The sequence below is a fragment of the Microcebus murinus genome, chromosome 4 (genome assembly GCF_040939455.1).
Source record: "Microcebus murinus isolate Inina chromosome 4, M.murinus_Inina_mat1.0, whole genome shotgun sequence".
Lineage (NCBI taxonomy): Eukaryota > Metazoa > Chordata > Mammalia > Primates > Cheirogaleidae > Microcebus > Microcebus murinus.
The window spans coordinates 96,788,178-96,802,886 of NC_134107.1; the positions used below are offsets into that span (position 1 = coordinate 96,788,178).

General features: G+C 48.9%; 1 protein-coding gene across 5 annotated transcripts in view; it reads left to right on the forward strand.

Moving 5' to 3' along the window:
• TMPRSS4 (transmembrane serine protease 4) overlaps positions 1 to 14,709 on the forward strand; it is a 40,519-nt gene that overhangs the window by 13,275 nt on the left and 12,535 nt on the right. For 2 of the 5 annotated variants that reach the window (XM_076002553.1, XM_076002549.1), the window contains exons 2-6: positions 2,259 to 2,295; positions 6,236 to 6,349; positions 9,151 to 9,303; positions 10,644 to 10,773; positions 13,556 to 13,657. In XM_076002553.1, the coding sequence (XP_075858668.1) occupies positions 2,259 to 2,295; positions 6,236 to 6,349; positions 9,151 to 9,303; positions 10,644 to 10,773; positions 13,556 to 13,657 (536 nt within the window). Of the gene's footprint in view, positions 1 to 2,258; positions 2,296 to 3,091; positions 3,339 to 6,235; positions 6,350 to 9,150; positions 9,304 to 10,643; positions 10,774 to 13,555; positions 13,658 to 14,709 lie in introns of those variants that run through there. The other 3 variants (XM_076002552.1, XM_076002551.1, XM_076002550.1) reach the window with 3 other exon arrangements.

The window sequence follows — 14,709 nt, forward strand, 5'->3', positions numbered from 1 at the left end:
AGCCCCGTGCTAAACACCAAGAGGACAAAGCCAATGAGAAAGAGTGGCTAATACTATTATTATGTGACAACTAAAAATAAAATTTTAACTTAAAAAAAAAAAAGAAAATCAACCAAAAATAAAAAGAGAGAAGAAAAACAGTGGCTGCTCATGGAGAGAAGTGTTGTGCTAAAGACCTGCACCAGGGGCTGCGGAAGGTCGGAGAATGGGAGGGAGGAGGGAAGGGCAGGCCACTGTGCGCCTGGCACTCCCACCAGACAGCTCATGCAACCTCACGGGAGCCCTTGGAAGGGGGTGCTATTTTTCCTTCTTTACAGAGGGTAAGCCCTCTGTAAAGCTCAGAGAGGTTAAGGATCTTGCCTAAAAGTGCACTGGTGATGGGAGGCAGGGCCTATATTCCAACTGAGCCCCTGCAGACTCCAGAGCCTCCACTGGGACACCCATTTCCCAGTGTCATCGAAGGACAAGGCTGGGCACATCCCTCCAGCAGATACAGACTTGTGTTTGGGAGGAAGGGAGGAGTTCATCCTCCAGATTGCTGTGTCCACCGTGCTTAGCCGTGGGAGCCGGCAGCACCCCAGGACCCCTCATATCTAATCTGGGGCACCCACCCAGGGGTTAGAAGAGGCCGTGTCACTCCCAAGTGGGACTGGAAAAATTCCCTGCTGGTCATGCGCCTCCCCCAGCCACCACCAAGGGCGGTCATGACCTCAGAACAACAGGGCAGGCAAGTCCCTGGGTGGAGACCTAGACCACAGGCCCAGCTGCTACTCATCCCACCCAGGGATTCCAGATCCTATGCCAGACGGGAAAGGGAAGAGAGAGAAGGAAGGTTTCTGGGAGTTGGGGAAGGGTTCAAAGAGCATGAACCTGCACAGCATGCTTCCTTTAACCCTTCCCAGGCAGGAAGCCTTTGTGTCAGTGGCTCCTGCGTGTGACTCTACGTGGCTGTGTGTGCTGAGTGCACTCGTTAAGTGGTGTGAGCAAGCAGAAGTGCCTCTGTGTATATTTGTGTACCTGTGTCCATGGCAACCTAAGGCGACACTCAGAAGTACCATAGTGTTCTGCTAGGCTTTTTTTGTTTGTCTGTTTTATTAGGTACATCGTACATTCATTCAGTAAAGCACTTAAATCTAAAGTCTACCACCCAATAAATCTTTACACATATAAACACCCATGTAAGCACACCTAGAACAGATCTAAAAGTTTTCTAGCATTCCAGAAGGCTCTGTTGTGCCTCTTCCAATAACTGCCCCACCTCCCCAGTGATAACCACTGTTCTGCCTCTTATCGCTATAGACTAACTTTACCTTTCAAAAGCTATATAAATAGAATCATACAGAGTGTACTTTTTTGTATCTGGTTTGTTTCCATCACCATATCTATGAAATTCATCCCTGTCATTGCATTTAGCACTAGTTTACTCTTGTCCATTGCTGAATTATATTCCATTATATGAATATACCACAATTTGTTTATCTACTCCACCAATGATTGACATTTGGGTTTTTCCAATGCTTAGCTATTACGTATGAAGTGACTATGACCATTCACACACAAGTTTTTTTGCTAGGCATATGCACTTACTTCTCTTGGCTATATCGTGGAGCAGAATTGCTGGTTCATAGAATCATAGAATAGTTACATGTTTAGCACTAGTAGATTTAGCCAAACCATTTTCCAAAGTATTTGTATGAATTTACATTCTCACCAACAATGTATTACATTGTTCCACATCCTTGTCAACCCTTAGTATTGTCAGTCTTTTTAATTTTAGCCATTCTGGTGTTTATGTAGAGATATTTCATTGTGGTTTGAATTTGCATTTGCCTGATGAGAAATGATATTAAGCATCTTTTGGTACTCATTTAGCCCCTTGGGTATCCTCTTTTGTGAAGTGTCCAAATTTTCACAAAAATATAATATCTATAAAAATAGATAAATTTTTGACAAAAACAGACAGTAGAGTGGAATCACCTTGAGGAATTCGGCAATACTCACAACGACCCAGCAACCAGTTGTTTCTACTGTTGCTAACTAGTTGTCATAATCAATAAACTAGTTGAACCAGGTCAAATAGGTGCCCAAAACTAAATTTTTCATTTTGAACCAATTATGTGGATATCACAGAGCTTCCCAGCTGAGATTCAGCAGGGAAAAGGGAATACAGGCAAGAACCAAGAGCCCCGCCCCTAGGCTGCTAACCCCAGCCCCGAGAGGTTCCCACTCTCAGCTCACTGTTTCTCCTTCAATTCCAGGAGCCCAGCAGTGACCAACCCCTGAATAATAGCCAAGGTAAGCACAAGTCCTGCTTTCCTTTGTCCACCTCAGCCTCTGAGTTTCAGTTACCAAGTAGGTCCTAAGCCACTCTTGCATGGCCCTCACCAACACAACCAAGTGCTAAGTGCTATGGGTGACACCCACCCACTCATCCACCCATCATTCAGCAAACATATTAGGGGACTGTAAGTCCCAGGATTCATTCTAGAAGTAGGAGGCATGGTCTCTGGGGAAACAGAACCAACAATACTAAAACTCCAAGAGCACTGATTCTCCAATTCGTTCATTCAGTTGCTCATCCTCTTATTCATGCACTCAGACTGTAAGCGCCTGCCACGTGCCAGGCCCTGGGCTGGATGCTGGGCTGCTGCAGTAATAAGACAGCCAAAGCCCCTGCCCTCAAGGAGTTCATGGTCTGACCATGCTGCCAAGGAACAAGCCACACAGAGGCATTTTCCCTGGTAGAAAAGAAAATAGCAGTGTTTGCCTGGTGTACAAGAGAAAAATAAGTTAATAAATAGAATGACCCCAAATTTCAGGGTTTTTTTTTCCTTCTATTACATTTTCTTAAGCCATTGATATCCACTCCTGATAGCCAGCTGGGTCAGCAAAACAAATGAGCAAGGAAAAAATTAATATGAACACATCAGTAAGAAAACAGCCAAACCCACTTACTTTGACAGCTTATTTAGTTCCCAGTTCAGGGTCACTAGTTAATAATGATCACACGTAAGGTAATCTTCAACACATAAAATGGTGCAGACTTTGCACTTTGGACTTTGATACATCAATAGGCCATGGTGTCCCCAGAGAACACCAGGGTTCCAAGTGCTCCACCCCCTGAGTAAGCCTGAGAACTACGGAAGCAGAAAACAGGCTGAATTTGCCACCCATGCCTGGCGTAAAAGGTGCTCGGGAGGGAAACATCAGCGCTGCTCGCGTGGTCAGGTTAGCGCCGTGGGTCAGGCCCCGTAGGATAAGAAAGCTGTCACAAAACAGGGGGGAGCGATGAGGGTGTCGGTGGTGAAGGCAAGAGCCGGAGCTCTTCAGACTCAGAGGTAAGAACTAATGCGGGTTGTTGGAGGACCAGGGAGGGAACCTACCTACGCAGAGCTGGGTCTTGGGGAGGGCTGGCAGTGGAAGTCCATTTGGCTAAGAGTGTGGCCACATTACACTGGCTTTGAAAACCTAGAGGAGAGTGAAGTCCAGATGTAGGAGTCATGGGAAGCCCTTGTAGGCTCTTGAGCAGGAAGTGACAGGAAGAAGGCAACCTTCAGGAAGCTCTGTCTGGCAGCAGGGGGAGGACAGGCTGGAGGCAGGAACAATGCAGGCGGGGAGGCTACGCGGAGCTCAGTGGGTTCCTTAACTTAAACTAGGTGTGAAAACCCTTCCCCTCCTGATCAGGGAAGCAGATCCCCCCTGAGGACATCTGGGAGGTATGGGCCACAGAGCCACTGGGCCCTGCACACAGGGACTCGGGGCTCCCAATAGGTCATTCCCTCCCCAAGAAAACAAATCAATCTCGTATTCTCAGAGGTAGGTGCTCAATAAATAAATCATGCATGAATGAATGAACAAAATGTCACCACAGCCATGGCCCCAGGGAAGAGTACAATTCTGAACACTAGCTGCTGAAACTTTAAAAGCAAGAGAAGCTAACATTATTGATAAACTATTTCGTGCCAGGTCCTGATAGCTTACAGGCAACACCACCTACAGTCCCCGTCCCCAGTGCCTGGCCTCTGCATCTGAGGTTAGAACTCCCTTTCAGGGAAACGCTAAGTTTCCTAAGCTTTCCCTTCTCAACAGATTCATTAATATCAGCATTTATTGAGCACCAGTCTATGGCAGGATGCCATTCTCTCCTTTTGAAGAGCTGAGGAAAGGAATAGAGACAGACAGGTGACTAGCCATCATTCAAGGCACAATAAAATGAGACCTGCGAGAAAGATGGAAGGGACGTGCGTAAGAGGACGGAGGCAAGAGCAAAATTCATTGTCCCTTCAGCAAATATTTATTGAGTGCCTGCTAGGGGCTGGGCACTGTCCTAGGCACCAGAGAGTCAGCCATGAACAAAACAGACAAAAAGTCTTATCTTCATGGAGCCCTCATTCAGGGAGGGGTGGGAGAAGACAGGAAATATACACAAAATATACAAAGTATAGAGGATGTTAGAGATCATGAGTGCTTTGAGAAAAAAGAAAGCAAGGAAGGAGGATGGGAAATGTGGGAAGATTGCATTTTAAATATGGAGGTTAAGGAAGGGCTCGCTAAGAAGGAGACAGTGATGACAGACTGGTGGGGCGGGGAGGGAGAAAGCCAAGTGCAGGTGAGGGACAGGAGAGCCAGCCTATTTCTTGCCAGGGTTTCCAAGTGTCACCACAATTCCTGCCCAGCTCTCCCTGCAGAGAAGTCCCCATGGCACCCCCTCAGCTTATGGCCCGAAAGGAGTGGGGACTTCAGAGAACCTACTTCTGATACTTACCGAGAATTTAACTTTTCAAAGTCTTTCCCATGTCCCACCTCCCGGATAACCACGTGCGATGGACAGCATGATCATTATTACCTCTGTTTTAGCAGTGAGAGGCTCCTCCCTGGTCTCCCTAACCCCAGACTCCTTGTTCCAATCCACCTCCTCGCTGATGAAACATTCATCTTTCTAAAATTAATTTGATCCTGTCTCTCACTGCCTTCAGGATAAAATCCAAGCCCCGTAGAGTGGTGTTCAGGAGTCTCCACAGACAGACGACGCTGGCCCTCCTCCCAGCATGCTCTGCTCCCTGGCATTCCTGGCCACCGGCCGCTCTAGCTCCCTCCCTGCCTTTCCTGAGCTGGGCCAGCCCCCCCCCCACCTGCATTTAAGTGCTACATCCTTTTATAAAAAAAATTCTTTTTCCTTTTTTTTATTTATTAACTTATTTTTTACCTATCCAATCACAAGCTTCCTTAAGTGCTACATCCTGAGGAAGCACTCACAAGTTCACTTGTTTTTTTGAGACAGAGTCTCACTCTGTTGCCTGGGCTAGAGTGCCGTGGCGTCAGCTTAGCTCACAGCAATCCTCAAACTCCTGGGCTCAAGCAATCCTTCTGCCTCAGCCTCCGGAGTAGCTGGGACTACAGGCATGTGCCACTAGCATGCCCGGCTAATTTTTTCTATATATATTTTAGGTGGCCGATTAATTTCTTTCTATTTTTAGTAGAGACGGGCTCTCACTCTTGCTCAGGCTGGTTTTGAACTCCTGACCTTAAATGATCCTCCTGCCTCGGCCTCCCAGAGTGCTAGGATTACAGGCGTGAGCCACCACGCCGGGCCTGCAGTTCACTTTTGATGGTGTCTCCATTATAGCTTGTACCCTCTTCCACCCAGAGGAACTGCCCTCTGTGTCCCTGTTGCCTCCTCCCTCCGATGTAACCTCCATAAAGACAAGAACCTTGCTGGGGACTTTGGACTGAAGTGGAGGTGGGGCTGTTGGGACGCATTCATTGGTTCACAAGTATGCAGCCTGTCCTGCAGGCCCCTGCCCTCCTGGAGCTTATAGTTTAATCAAAAGAGAAGTCAGGAGGTCAGGAAAAGGAGAAATGGCAGAACAATGAATGGGTGCATGCCACAGTGTGTGCCTGAGGGGCTCAGACCTTTCCCAGGGCAGGACAGGGGGAAACACCCTAGAACAGGCTCAGGCAGGACAAAGGGGAGGTGGCCTGGGCTGGCGGCTCCTTTGAGGGGTGCTTGTGAGAGATGGGTGAGCCAGGGTGAGTGGGAGAAGGTGGGGAGAACATGTGCTGGTGGAGCTGAGCCTGGTCTGCAGGAATAACCCCACCCCTACCCCCAGCATTAACCAAATCTGTCCCCAAGGCATTCCTGCAGCAGGCCCGGAGGGTGGGAGGCTGTGGGCCATGGCCAGGGAGCCTCCAAGTGCTGACTGTGCTCTTCCCCCTGCCTCACATCTTCTTGCAGATGCCGCCTCCCTGAGCAAACCCGGTACCCGTCTGAAGACCTTCAAGAAGGTGGGGATCCCCATCATCTCGGCAGTGGTGGGAGTCATGGCCATCGTCGTTGTGGTTATCCTCAGTAAGTGACAGCCCCTGTCCAATATTCATCCCCTAACTAAATGCAATGCCCCCCACCCTTGCCCCCTCAGTAAGAGGCAGCCCCACCCCCACCCTTACTCTCACCCCTTCAGCAAGTGGCAGACCCCCTCCACACCCTCCACCCTCCCACCCCACAGTCATGGGCATAAAGCTTTGCAGAAAAAGAAAAACATATATCCACACGTATCCACCCCCTGCTTTGAAGGGAGCTTTCTCCCAAGAGTGAAAGAGGGAGATGAACTCAGCCCCCACCTGTCCCACATGGCTTCCATCCCAGATGCGCTCCGTGGCTTATGTTACCAACCCACACAGGAGATTGCAGGGGCGGCCACACCCCCTGCCTCCTTCCCGTCTTCTGCCGATTGATGGCTGTGAGGATCTGAGCAACCCCACTGGCTGGAGGAACAGGGAGCATTTCTTCTATGGGCAGGGAGAGAGAGGAGGCAGCAGACCACCCAGGCAGACGCACACCTCCCCAACTTCAGCCAGTCTTCCTTGTGGCCAGTGCCCAAGACCTGCTGTGATTGTGAGCAGGTCACTCTGCCTCAGGCCCTCATGTGCAGTAAAGAAGATTGAACTGAATGAGCAGTGCTGTGGGTCCCCTTGGCTCCTATGTCCTGTGGCTGAGTCATTGCCTTTATTAACCACACAGTCACAGTGGGCTACTGACCACAGCTTTCACAGCAGGGAGCAGGGCACAGGGGACCAAAGTAGGAATCAGGACACCTGGGACGGAGATCTTGGCTCTGCCACTTGCTACCTTGAATAAGTCCCTCAACCTCTCTCTCTTAACGTCAGTCTCCTCACCTGTAAAATCTCCTGCCTCCCTCAGAACACTTTCACCAATGAGATAAGGTATGTAAAGGACCTGGACAAAAACCAGGTTTTGCAAGAGTGTGTGATCAGGCAGCATGCAGAGATGTGACCCAGCACACGCATTTGCTAACTGGGGCAGGGCTGTCAGTAGCTTGCTCTTGCAACTCTGGTGGCATTACCACCCAAAGTAGCCACTGCCTCATTGGAGGACACCCAGAGAGCCTCTGATCCAACCCCTCATTCTACACAAGCACTGAGGCTCAGGGAGGAGGCGTGACAGTCAGGGACAGAGCTGGGACAGGACTCCTGTCCCCCGATTTCCATCTCATGGCAGTGGAAATGCAGATCCACAAACATAAACGCCGCGACCCAGATCCCTGAGAGTCCTGGACTGTGTGAGCTGCAGGTAACCCCAAATCATTTCTTCTTGACCTTGGCTTGCCCAGCGTGCCAGTGGTTTTGCAGCAGCAGCAGACTTGCCATCCTGTGTTATTCAGACTCATGTTAAAGTGCGCTTGCTTTCTCTGAGCGTGTGCCCTGCCACAGTGGAGAGAGATGGGGTCAAGTTCATCCGGGGAAAGCCAGGCAGGCACTAAAGCATAACTGAGAGCTGGGTGCTCCCTGTCTCAGACAGCCTGCATGGCCCCCATGCCCTGAGAACTCCAGAATTCTGTAATCGGAGATGGTAATGCAATCCTTCCTCCTGGGCTAGGCCCCTCAAACTTTGTCTTTGGGGTCTCAACTGGTGACACTGTCTCCTGGCTCTGTCCCAAGTGGATGGAGTGACTCTGCCTTACTCAGGCTCCTGATCACAAACAAAACTCCAAGTATCTAGGTAGTATCTGACCTGCTCCTTCCTCCTTGTTTCACTCAAACCAGGAGCATGGGGGTCGGCAGATCATATCTGGAGTTCCTATGTCCAGATCATATCTGGACATAACAGGGTCCGTGTTAGACGGACCCTGGCTGTACCATATATGCATCGTTCACCCTTGAGAAATGAACCCTGACTCTAATTCTCAGTTTCCCCATTTGTAAAGTGAGTTAACAATGACATCTGTCTCCTAAGACTGTTGTCAGGATTGCATGAGGAAATGTATGGAAAGCTCCCAACACAGTGACAAGTGGGGACCATCATGAGATACATTGCCACCACTCTTAGGACGAGCCAGGGTTGATGCGGGACTAGAGAGGGGACCGTCGGGCCAAGAGGCACTCAGTTAGGAAGGAGGAGTTCCCTCCCGCCAGCGGTGTTCGGCTGTGAGTCTTCACCAAGGAGAATTTCCTAAGTATCTGCTCTCGGAGGGGTTAAAAACACTCACTGCGTTCCTGCCAGCCTGAGATGGCAAAGAAGCAACAGAATTTGAAGGCAGCTGGCAGAATCTAAAGATAGCACGCAAAAAAGCAAAACAAAGCAGCAACTCCTAATGGGGCTTTCATCCAGATAAAAGTGCCCCACTCTAGAACTGTGATTGATAATTACGAGCCACTGTCACAACTACCAGCTGTTGTCAACAGCCCTGCGAGGTAGGTATTATCATCCCATTGTACAAATGAGGAAACTGAGGACTGGGAAGGTAGGTGGCAAAGCCAGGACTTAGAACTGGGTCTTTGGACTCCAGCTCCCCTGTTCTGTCTCCTCCTCTGTTCCCAGAGGACTCCGAGACCAGCACTTGGGGGTAAGAGGCCAGTAGGGCCTATTTCTAAATTTCTCCCACACACGTTATCTCTCTCGACTCCTCAGCCATCTCATAGGCATGGGACTGGCATTATTACCCCTACTTTACAGATAAGGACATGGAGGCTCAGGTCTACCTACTGCCACGTGGCAGGACAGGGCCTGGACCCCACACCTGCCCGTCTCCAAGCCCAGCACTATCTTCAGGAAAGCACAGCCTCTCCCTGCGCTGGGCTGCCTGCTTGACTCTCAGCCCTCTCTGCCCCCTCCCTGCACTTGCCTTCCAGTAAAGGAGATTCTGGAGAGTTATTACTTCTTCTGTGATCAGCCCCTCCACTTCATCTCAAGGGAGCAGGTGTGCAACGGGGAGCCAGACTGCTCCTTGGGGGAGGACGAGAAGCACTGTGTCAAGAACATCCCTGAAGGGCCGAAAATGTCTGGTGAGTCTAAGGGCTGAGGGACAAGAGAAGCGGGCACAGCAGGAAGCCCCCTCGGCCCCGCGGTGCACTGTAGAGCACGTGTCAAATTACTTGTCAGTTTCCAACCCTTTTGTACAAGGTTCTTGCTGGCAGGAAGGACCATGCCTGGTCACCTTTAGGTCCCAGTCCTTAACACATAGCAAGCAGTAACTATCTGATGATCAAATGTGGCCAAAGGGGACGGGAAGGTGTAACTGAGCTGCCCCATCCCTGCTGTGCCTGGGTGGATTTGAGGCAGAGGGCTAGATTGGATGATCTTGGGGAATTCCTCCTTTCTATGAGATCTGCTATTTCAAGCAGACGAGAAAGGAGACGAAACAGCCATTTAACCAGCTGTTCATTCGTGATTATTGTAACATGTCAAGTAATAGGACCGAGCCGGGTCCTGCAAAGAATACACGGTGTTTTTTTTTTTTTTTTTTTTTTTTGAGACAGAGTCTCACTTTGTTGTCCAGGCTAGAGTGAGTGCCGTGGCGTCAGCCTAGCTCACAGCAACCTCAAACTCCTGGGCTTGAGTGATCCTTCTGCCTCAGCCTCCCGAGTAGCTGGGACTACAGGCATGCGCTACCATGCCCGGCTAATTTTTTTATATATATATCAGTTGGCCAATTAATTTCTTTCTATTTATAGTAGAGACGGGGTCTCGCTCTTGCTCAGGCTGGTTTTGAACTCCTGACCTTGAGCAATCCACCCGCCTCGGCCTCCCAAGAGCTAGGATTACAGGCGTGAGCCACAGCGCCCGGCCATACACGGTGTTTTGAGCATAAACACCACGTTCTTTCTCCAGGAGATGGGGGGCTTTTGAGGGGCAGGGCTGAATGACTTCCTGTGTATTTGCCCTTTCATTATCAAAAGTCAAATGGCTGCGGGCACCTGCCATCTACCGCCAGTGGCACTTCTCATGCCATCTGTCTTTACATGGAGAAGGACCTAGGTTGCCTCTCTGAGAAGTTTCCTCAGGTGGGGCAAGTCGCGTGGACCGTGGTTAGGTGACCATGTCCTTTATCATCAAGACTGATACCTGTAAGACAAAAGGGGGCGCTATTATTCAATGTGCGAGGGCAACAGGTCAAAATGGAGATTGACCCCAGGACATTTGGTCACCTTAGATACCATCAAAACAAGGCTCAAACAGACAAAGCCAAAGGAAGGAACTTCCCTTGATGTTGAAAGTGTTGGTGCTCTGTGGTGCCCCCAGTTCTGGGTTGGGGAAGCTGGGGCTGGGGTCATGATAAGTTCTGGGGGGAGATGGGCCAGGTGGGCCCCCACCCTCCAGCTGACCCAGGTTCCTGTCTTCCCAGTTCGCCTCTCCAAGGACCGATCCACCCTGCAGGTGCTGGACCAGGCCACAGGGAACTGGTCCTCTGCTTGTTTCGACCACTTCACAGACGCTCTGGCCAACATAGCCTGTAGACAGATGGGCTATAGCAGGTACCCAGCCCAAGCCTTTGGAGGCTATCACCTTACCCCTGCGACCTCCTCGCTCCTTTCTTCCTCCCTCTTTCTCCTTTCCTTCCTCACTTCCTCCTTCTTTCCTAAAAATACAGGCATTGGAGCCAAACAGAACTTTTGGATCCCAGTGCTCTCACTTACAAGCAACATGAAGTTAAATTTCCTAAGCCTCAGTTTCCTCAAGAGTTACTTAGGGAGCCGGGCATGGTGACACACACCCGTAGTCCCAGTTGCTCGGGACGGTGAGGCAGGAGGATTGCTTGAGCCCAGGAGTTCAAGGCTGCAGTCAGCTATCATCATGTCACTGTACTCCAGCCTGAATAATAGAGCAATTCCCTGTCTCTAAAAAGAAAAAAAGTTAATTAGGGAAAGCCATGCCAATTTCCTAGGATGATTATGGGGTGCCAATGAAAGAATGTGTGAAGTCCCCTCCAACACACACACGCGCACACACACACACACACACACACACACACACACACGAGTTCCAGCTTCTATGCAGTACCCTCTCCTTACCTTTATCCTCAATCCTCACTCCTTCATCCCAACTTTGCAGTTGTCCCTTTCCAGTAATATAAAAGCCTAATTTATTTATCGAAAGTCCCGTGGGTTACAGTTGAGTTTAAGCGAGCCTGATTTTGTTGGAGCCCCATCATCAGCAAGCCCAGCTCTCTCAGCAAATTTTAAACGCAGCTCCAAATCTGGAGTGGATGAAAAGGTATATAATTATAATAAGAGTAACTAGCATTATGGATATTTATATTCATTTGGTCTTGGCAGACAACCAAAAAGGTAGTTATTAATATTATACCTACTTTATAAATAGACTCAGAGAAGGCAAGTAACTTGCTTGGGTAGGTGCTGAGAGGTAGAGGGCTGGAATTTGTGCCTAAGACCCCTGATTCCTGGGCATCAGGAGTTCCAGTGCCTCTTTCTTCAGGTTGGATAATGCCCTCTTCTCATGGAGGTTCGTCTATAAAGGAAAGGGAAATGAGACAGTCCCTCAGAGAGCCTAACCAGAGAGGATGGAAAAGAACACACTTATTCAGTTGCAGAGTGGGATAATCAATCTATCCTTGGCAGGTCCCAAACTTCTTCAGGATTCTAAGAAACTGGACCCAGAGACGAGGCAAAAACAATAACTACTAGGTAGACATCACCAGTCAATCACAGACCTCTCTCCCAGTGATCCCCAAAGCAGCCTCAAGGTCCTTTTTCAACAAATGCTCCAGGCAGCCATTACGAATCAATCAGACCTATTTGCCCTCTCTGCTTATCAGGCTTCTGCTGTTCTCGACCCTCCATGGGGTGCAACTCCTAGTTGCAACTCAACCCTCTAGGAAGGACACCCTGCCACCTTCATTTTAAAAAGAGCAGGGGAAGGTACCCCGCACCTGCTGTTCTCTCCTACGGCCTCCCCAGCCCAGCCCCGCTGCAACCAGCCCCTCCTCCCCACTGTAGTCCAGTCAACTGCAGAGTCAGCTGTACCTAGTGCCGCAGGCTGAGGCTTCATTATGAAACCTGGGTGTCTCCAGGAGTTCTTAAGGTGGTAGGCTCCTGGAATGTCTGTCCTTGTGGAGCTTACTAAGGCACCAAACCACCTGGCTCCAGTGCTCTACAAAATCAAAATTCATCAGAATCCTTCATCAGAATGTAATTGGTGAATAGGGGTTAAATTTCCTAGGAATGCCTGTTTCCACTATATCCCTCTTCTGGATCTCAGATTTCTCTACTTTCCTCCCCCTGGAATGGATGTCCTTCTTGTTCTAGGACCACAAAATCAAGGTGAGGTGGACAGTATGGATCATCTGGTCCACACATCATTTTACGGAGGAGGAAACTAAGGCTTGAAGAGACCCAGAGAAGGAATGTGACCTGCTCAATGTCACGCATCCAACTAATGTTGGATTAGGACAAGAATCTAGGTCTTTAGGGCTCTTAAAACAGACTCTGATCCTTCCGGGTCCAGGACCTGGTCTACCCAGGTAGTGCCAGCTTTCCTGCCTGAGAATGTGCCATTCTGCCAATGCCATGGATTGACCCAACCCTCCATCCAGAGCTTGTACTAGCACTTACTAGCATGATTGGGAAAGAAGGAAAAGATTTGGAAGAGGCAGATTTAGTAAAGGTATAATCAGACAGCTGGGATTATTCAGGGAAGGCTTCCTGGAGGAGGGAAGACTTAAACCCAAAGTTTGAAAGAAGGCAAGCATAGGTTAGCAGAGAAAAAGAGGGAGGGTGGTCCAAGGGAGAGAAATGTTTGTCTGGATTCATAGGAGGACTGATCTAGCCTTCTCCTATCTGCAAGGAGACCATACGTGTAACCCCACTATCAAAGTTGGACCAGATGCCTTGTTTGGAGAACTGAATATCCACATCTCCTCCAAGGTGAAAAGGGAGCTACCCTAGGTCCTTGTGCCTCTTTGTTCTCCCTGCTATGAACCAGAAGAAACTGCTGGGACATTCGAAATAGGGACAGAGCTAGGAGTTTGAAAGGAGGATCCCTAACATTTCTCCAGAGCTCTGGGTTCTGGGCTGGGAGTCCCTGCCCGAGAAAGCAAGGCCACATCAGCACTGTGCCAAGAGAATGTTCCTTATTGTATAGCAAAGCGGGCCCCACCCTCTCTGACCAAGACCACCTCTACTAACCACCCCCCTCGCTCTCCACCATCCTCTCTCCTGGGAGTAGGGACTACTCCTACCATCTTGTTCTAACCTCCTGCCCCATCTCACAACTCTCTCTTCCTCCTGATGTGAGTAGCAAACCTGCTTTCAATGCTGTGAAGATCGGCCCAGACCAGATGCTGGATGTTGCCGACATCACCGAAAAAAGCCAGGAGCTTCATGTGCAGAACTCAAGTAGGTAAGTAAGAGGACATCGTCTGGCCTGCAGAGGGCTAGCACATGGAGTCTGCTCTTAGGGCTGCAGCCAGCTCACCCTGAACAGACGAGCAGCAAGGGGGATGTAAGTCAGACAACTGGAAGAACTCCTAGCCGATCATTAAATGCCAAGAGCTATAGAATCACATTTCTGATAGGTTTTCTGTGTTGACTTTTTTTTTTATTTCGGCATATTATGGGGGTACAGATTTTAAGGTTTCAATAAATGCCCTTTCCCCCCCTCCCCCCACAAGTCTGAGTCTCCATCATGACCATCTCACAGATGGTGCACATCTCACTCATTATATATGTATATACCCGCCCCCCTCCCCCCTGCCCAATACCCTATTACTGCAGTACCTATGTGACCACTTAGGTGCTGTTCAGTTAATACCAATTTGCTGGTGAGTATATGTGGTGCTTGTTTTTCCATTCTTGGGAAACTTCACTTAATAGTATGGGTTCAAGCTCTAACTAGGAAAATATGAGATGTGCTATATCACCATTGTTTCTTAGAGCTGAATAATATTCCATGGTATACATATACCACATTTTATTAATCCATTCTTGGATTGATGGGCACTTGGGCTGTTTCCACAGCCTTGCAATTATGAATTGTGCTGCTATAAACATTCGAGTGCAGGTGTCTTTTTTGTAGAGTGTCATTGGATCTTTTGGGTAGATGCCCAGCAATGGGATTGCTGGATCAAATGGTAGATTCACTTGTATTGCTTTAAGGTATCTCCATATTGCTTTCCACAGAGGTTGAACTAATTTGAAGTCCCACCAGCAGTGTAGGAGTATAGAATTTTTTTATTTCCATCTTGATTTCTTCATTTATGAAGTAATCATTTAGTAGGAGGTTGTTTAATTTCCACGTTTTTGTGTAGAAATGTGAGTTTCTGTTAGGGTTGATTTCTACTTTTATTCCACTGAGATCTGAGAAGGTACATGGTATGATTTCTATTTTTTTAAATTTCTTGAGATTTACTTTGTGTAAATCTCTAGGATATGGTCAATCTTAGAGAATGTCCC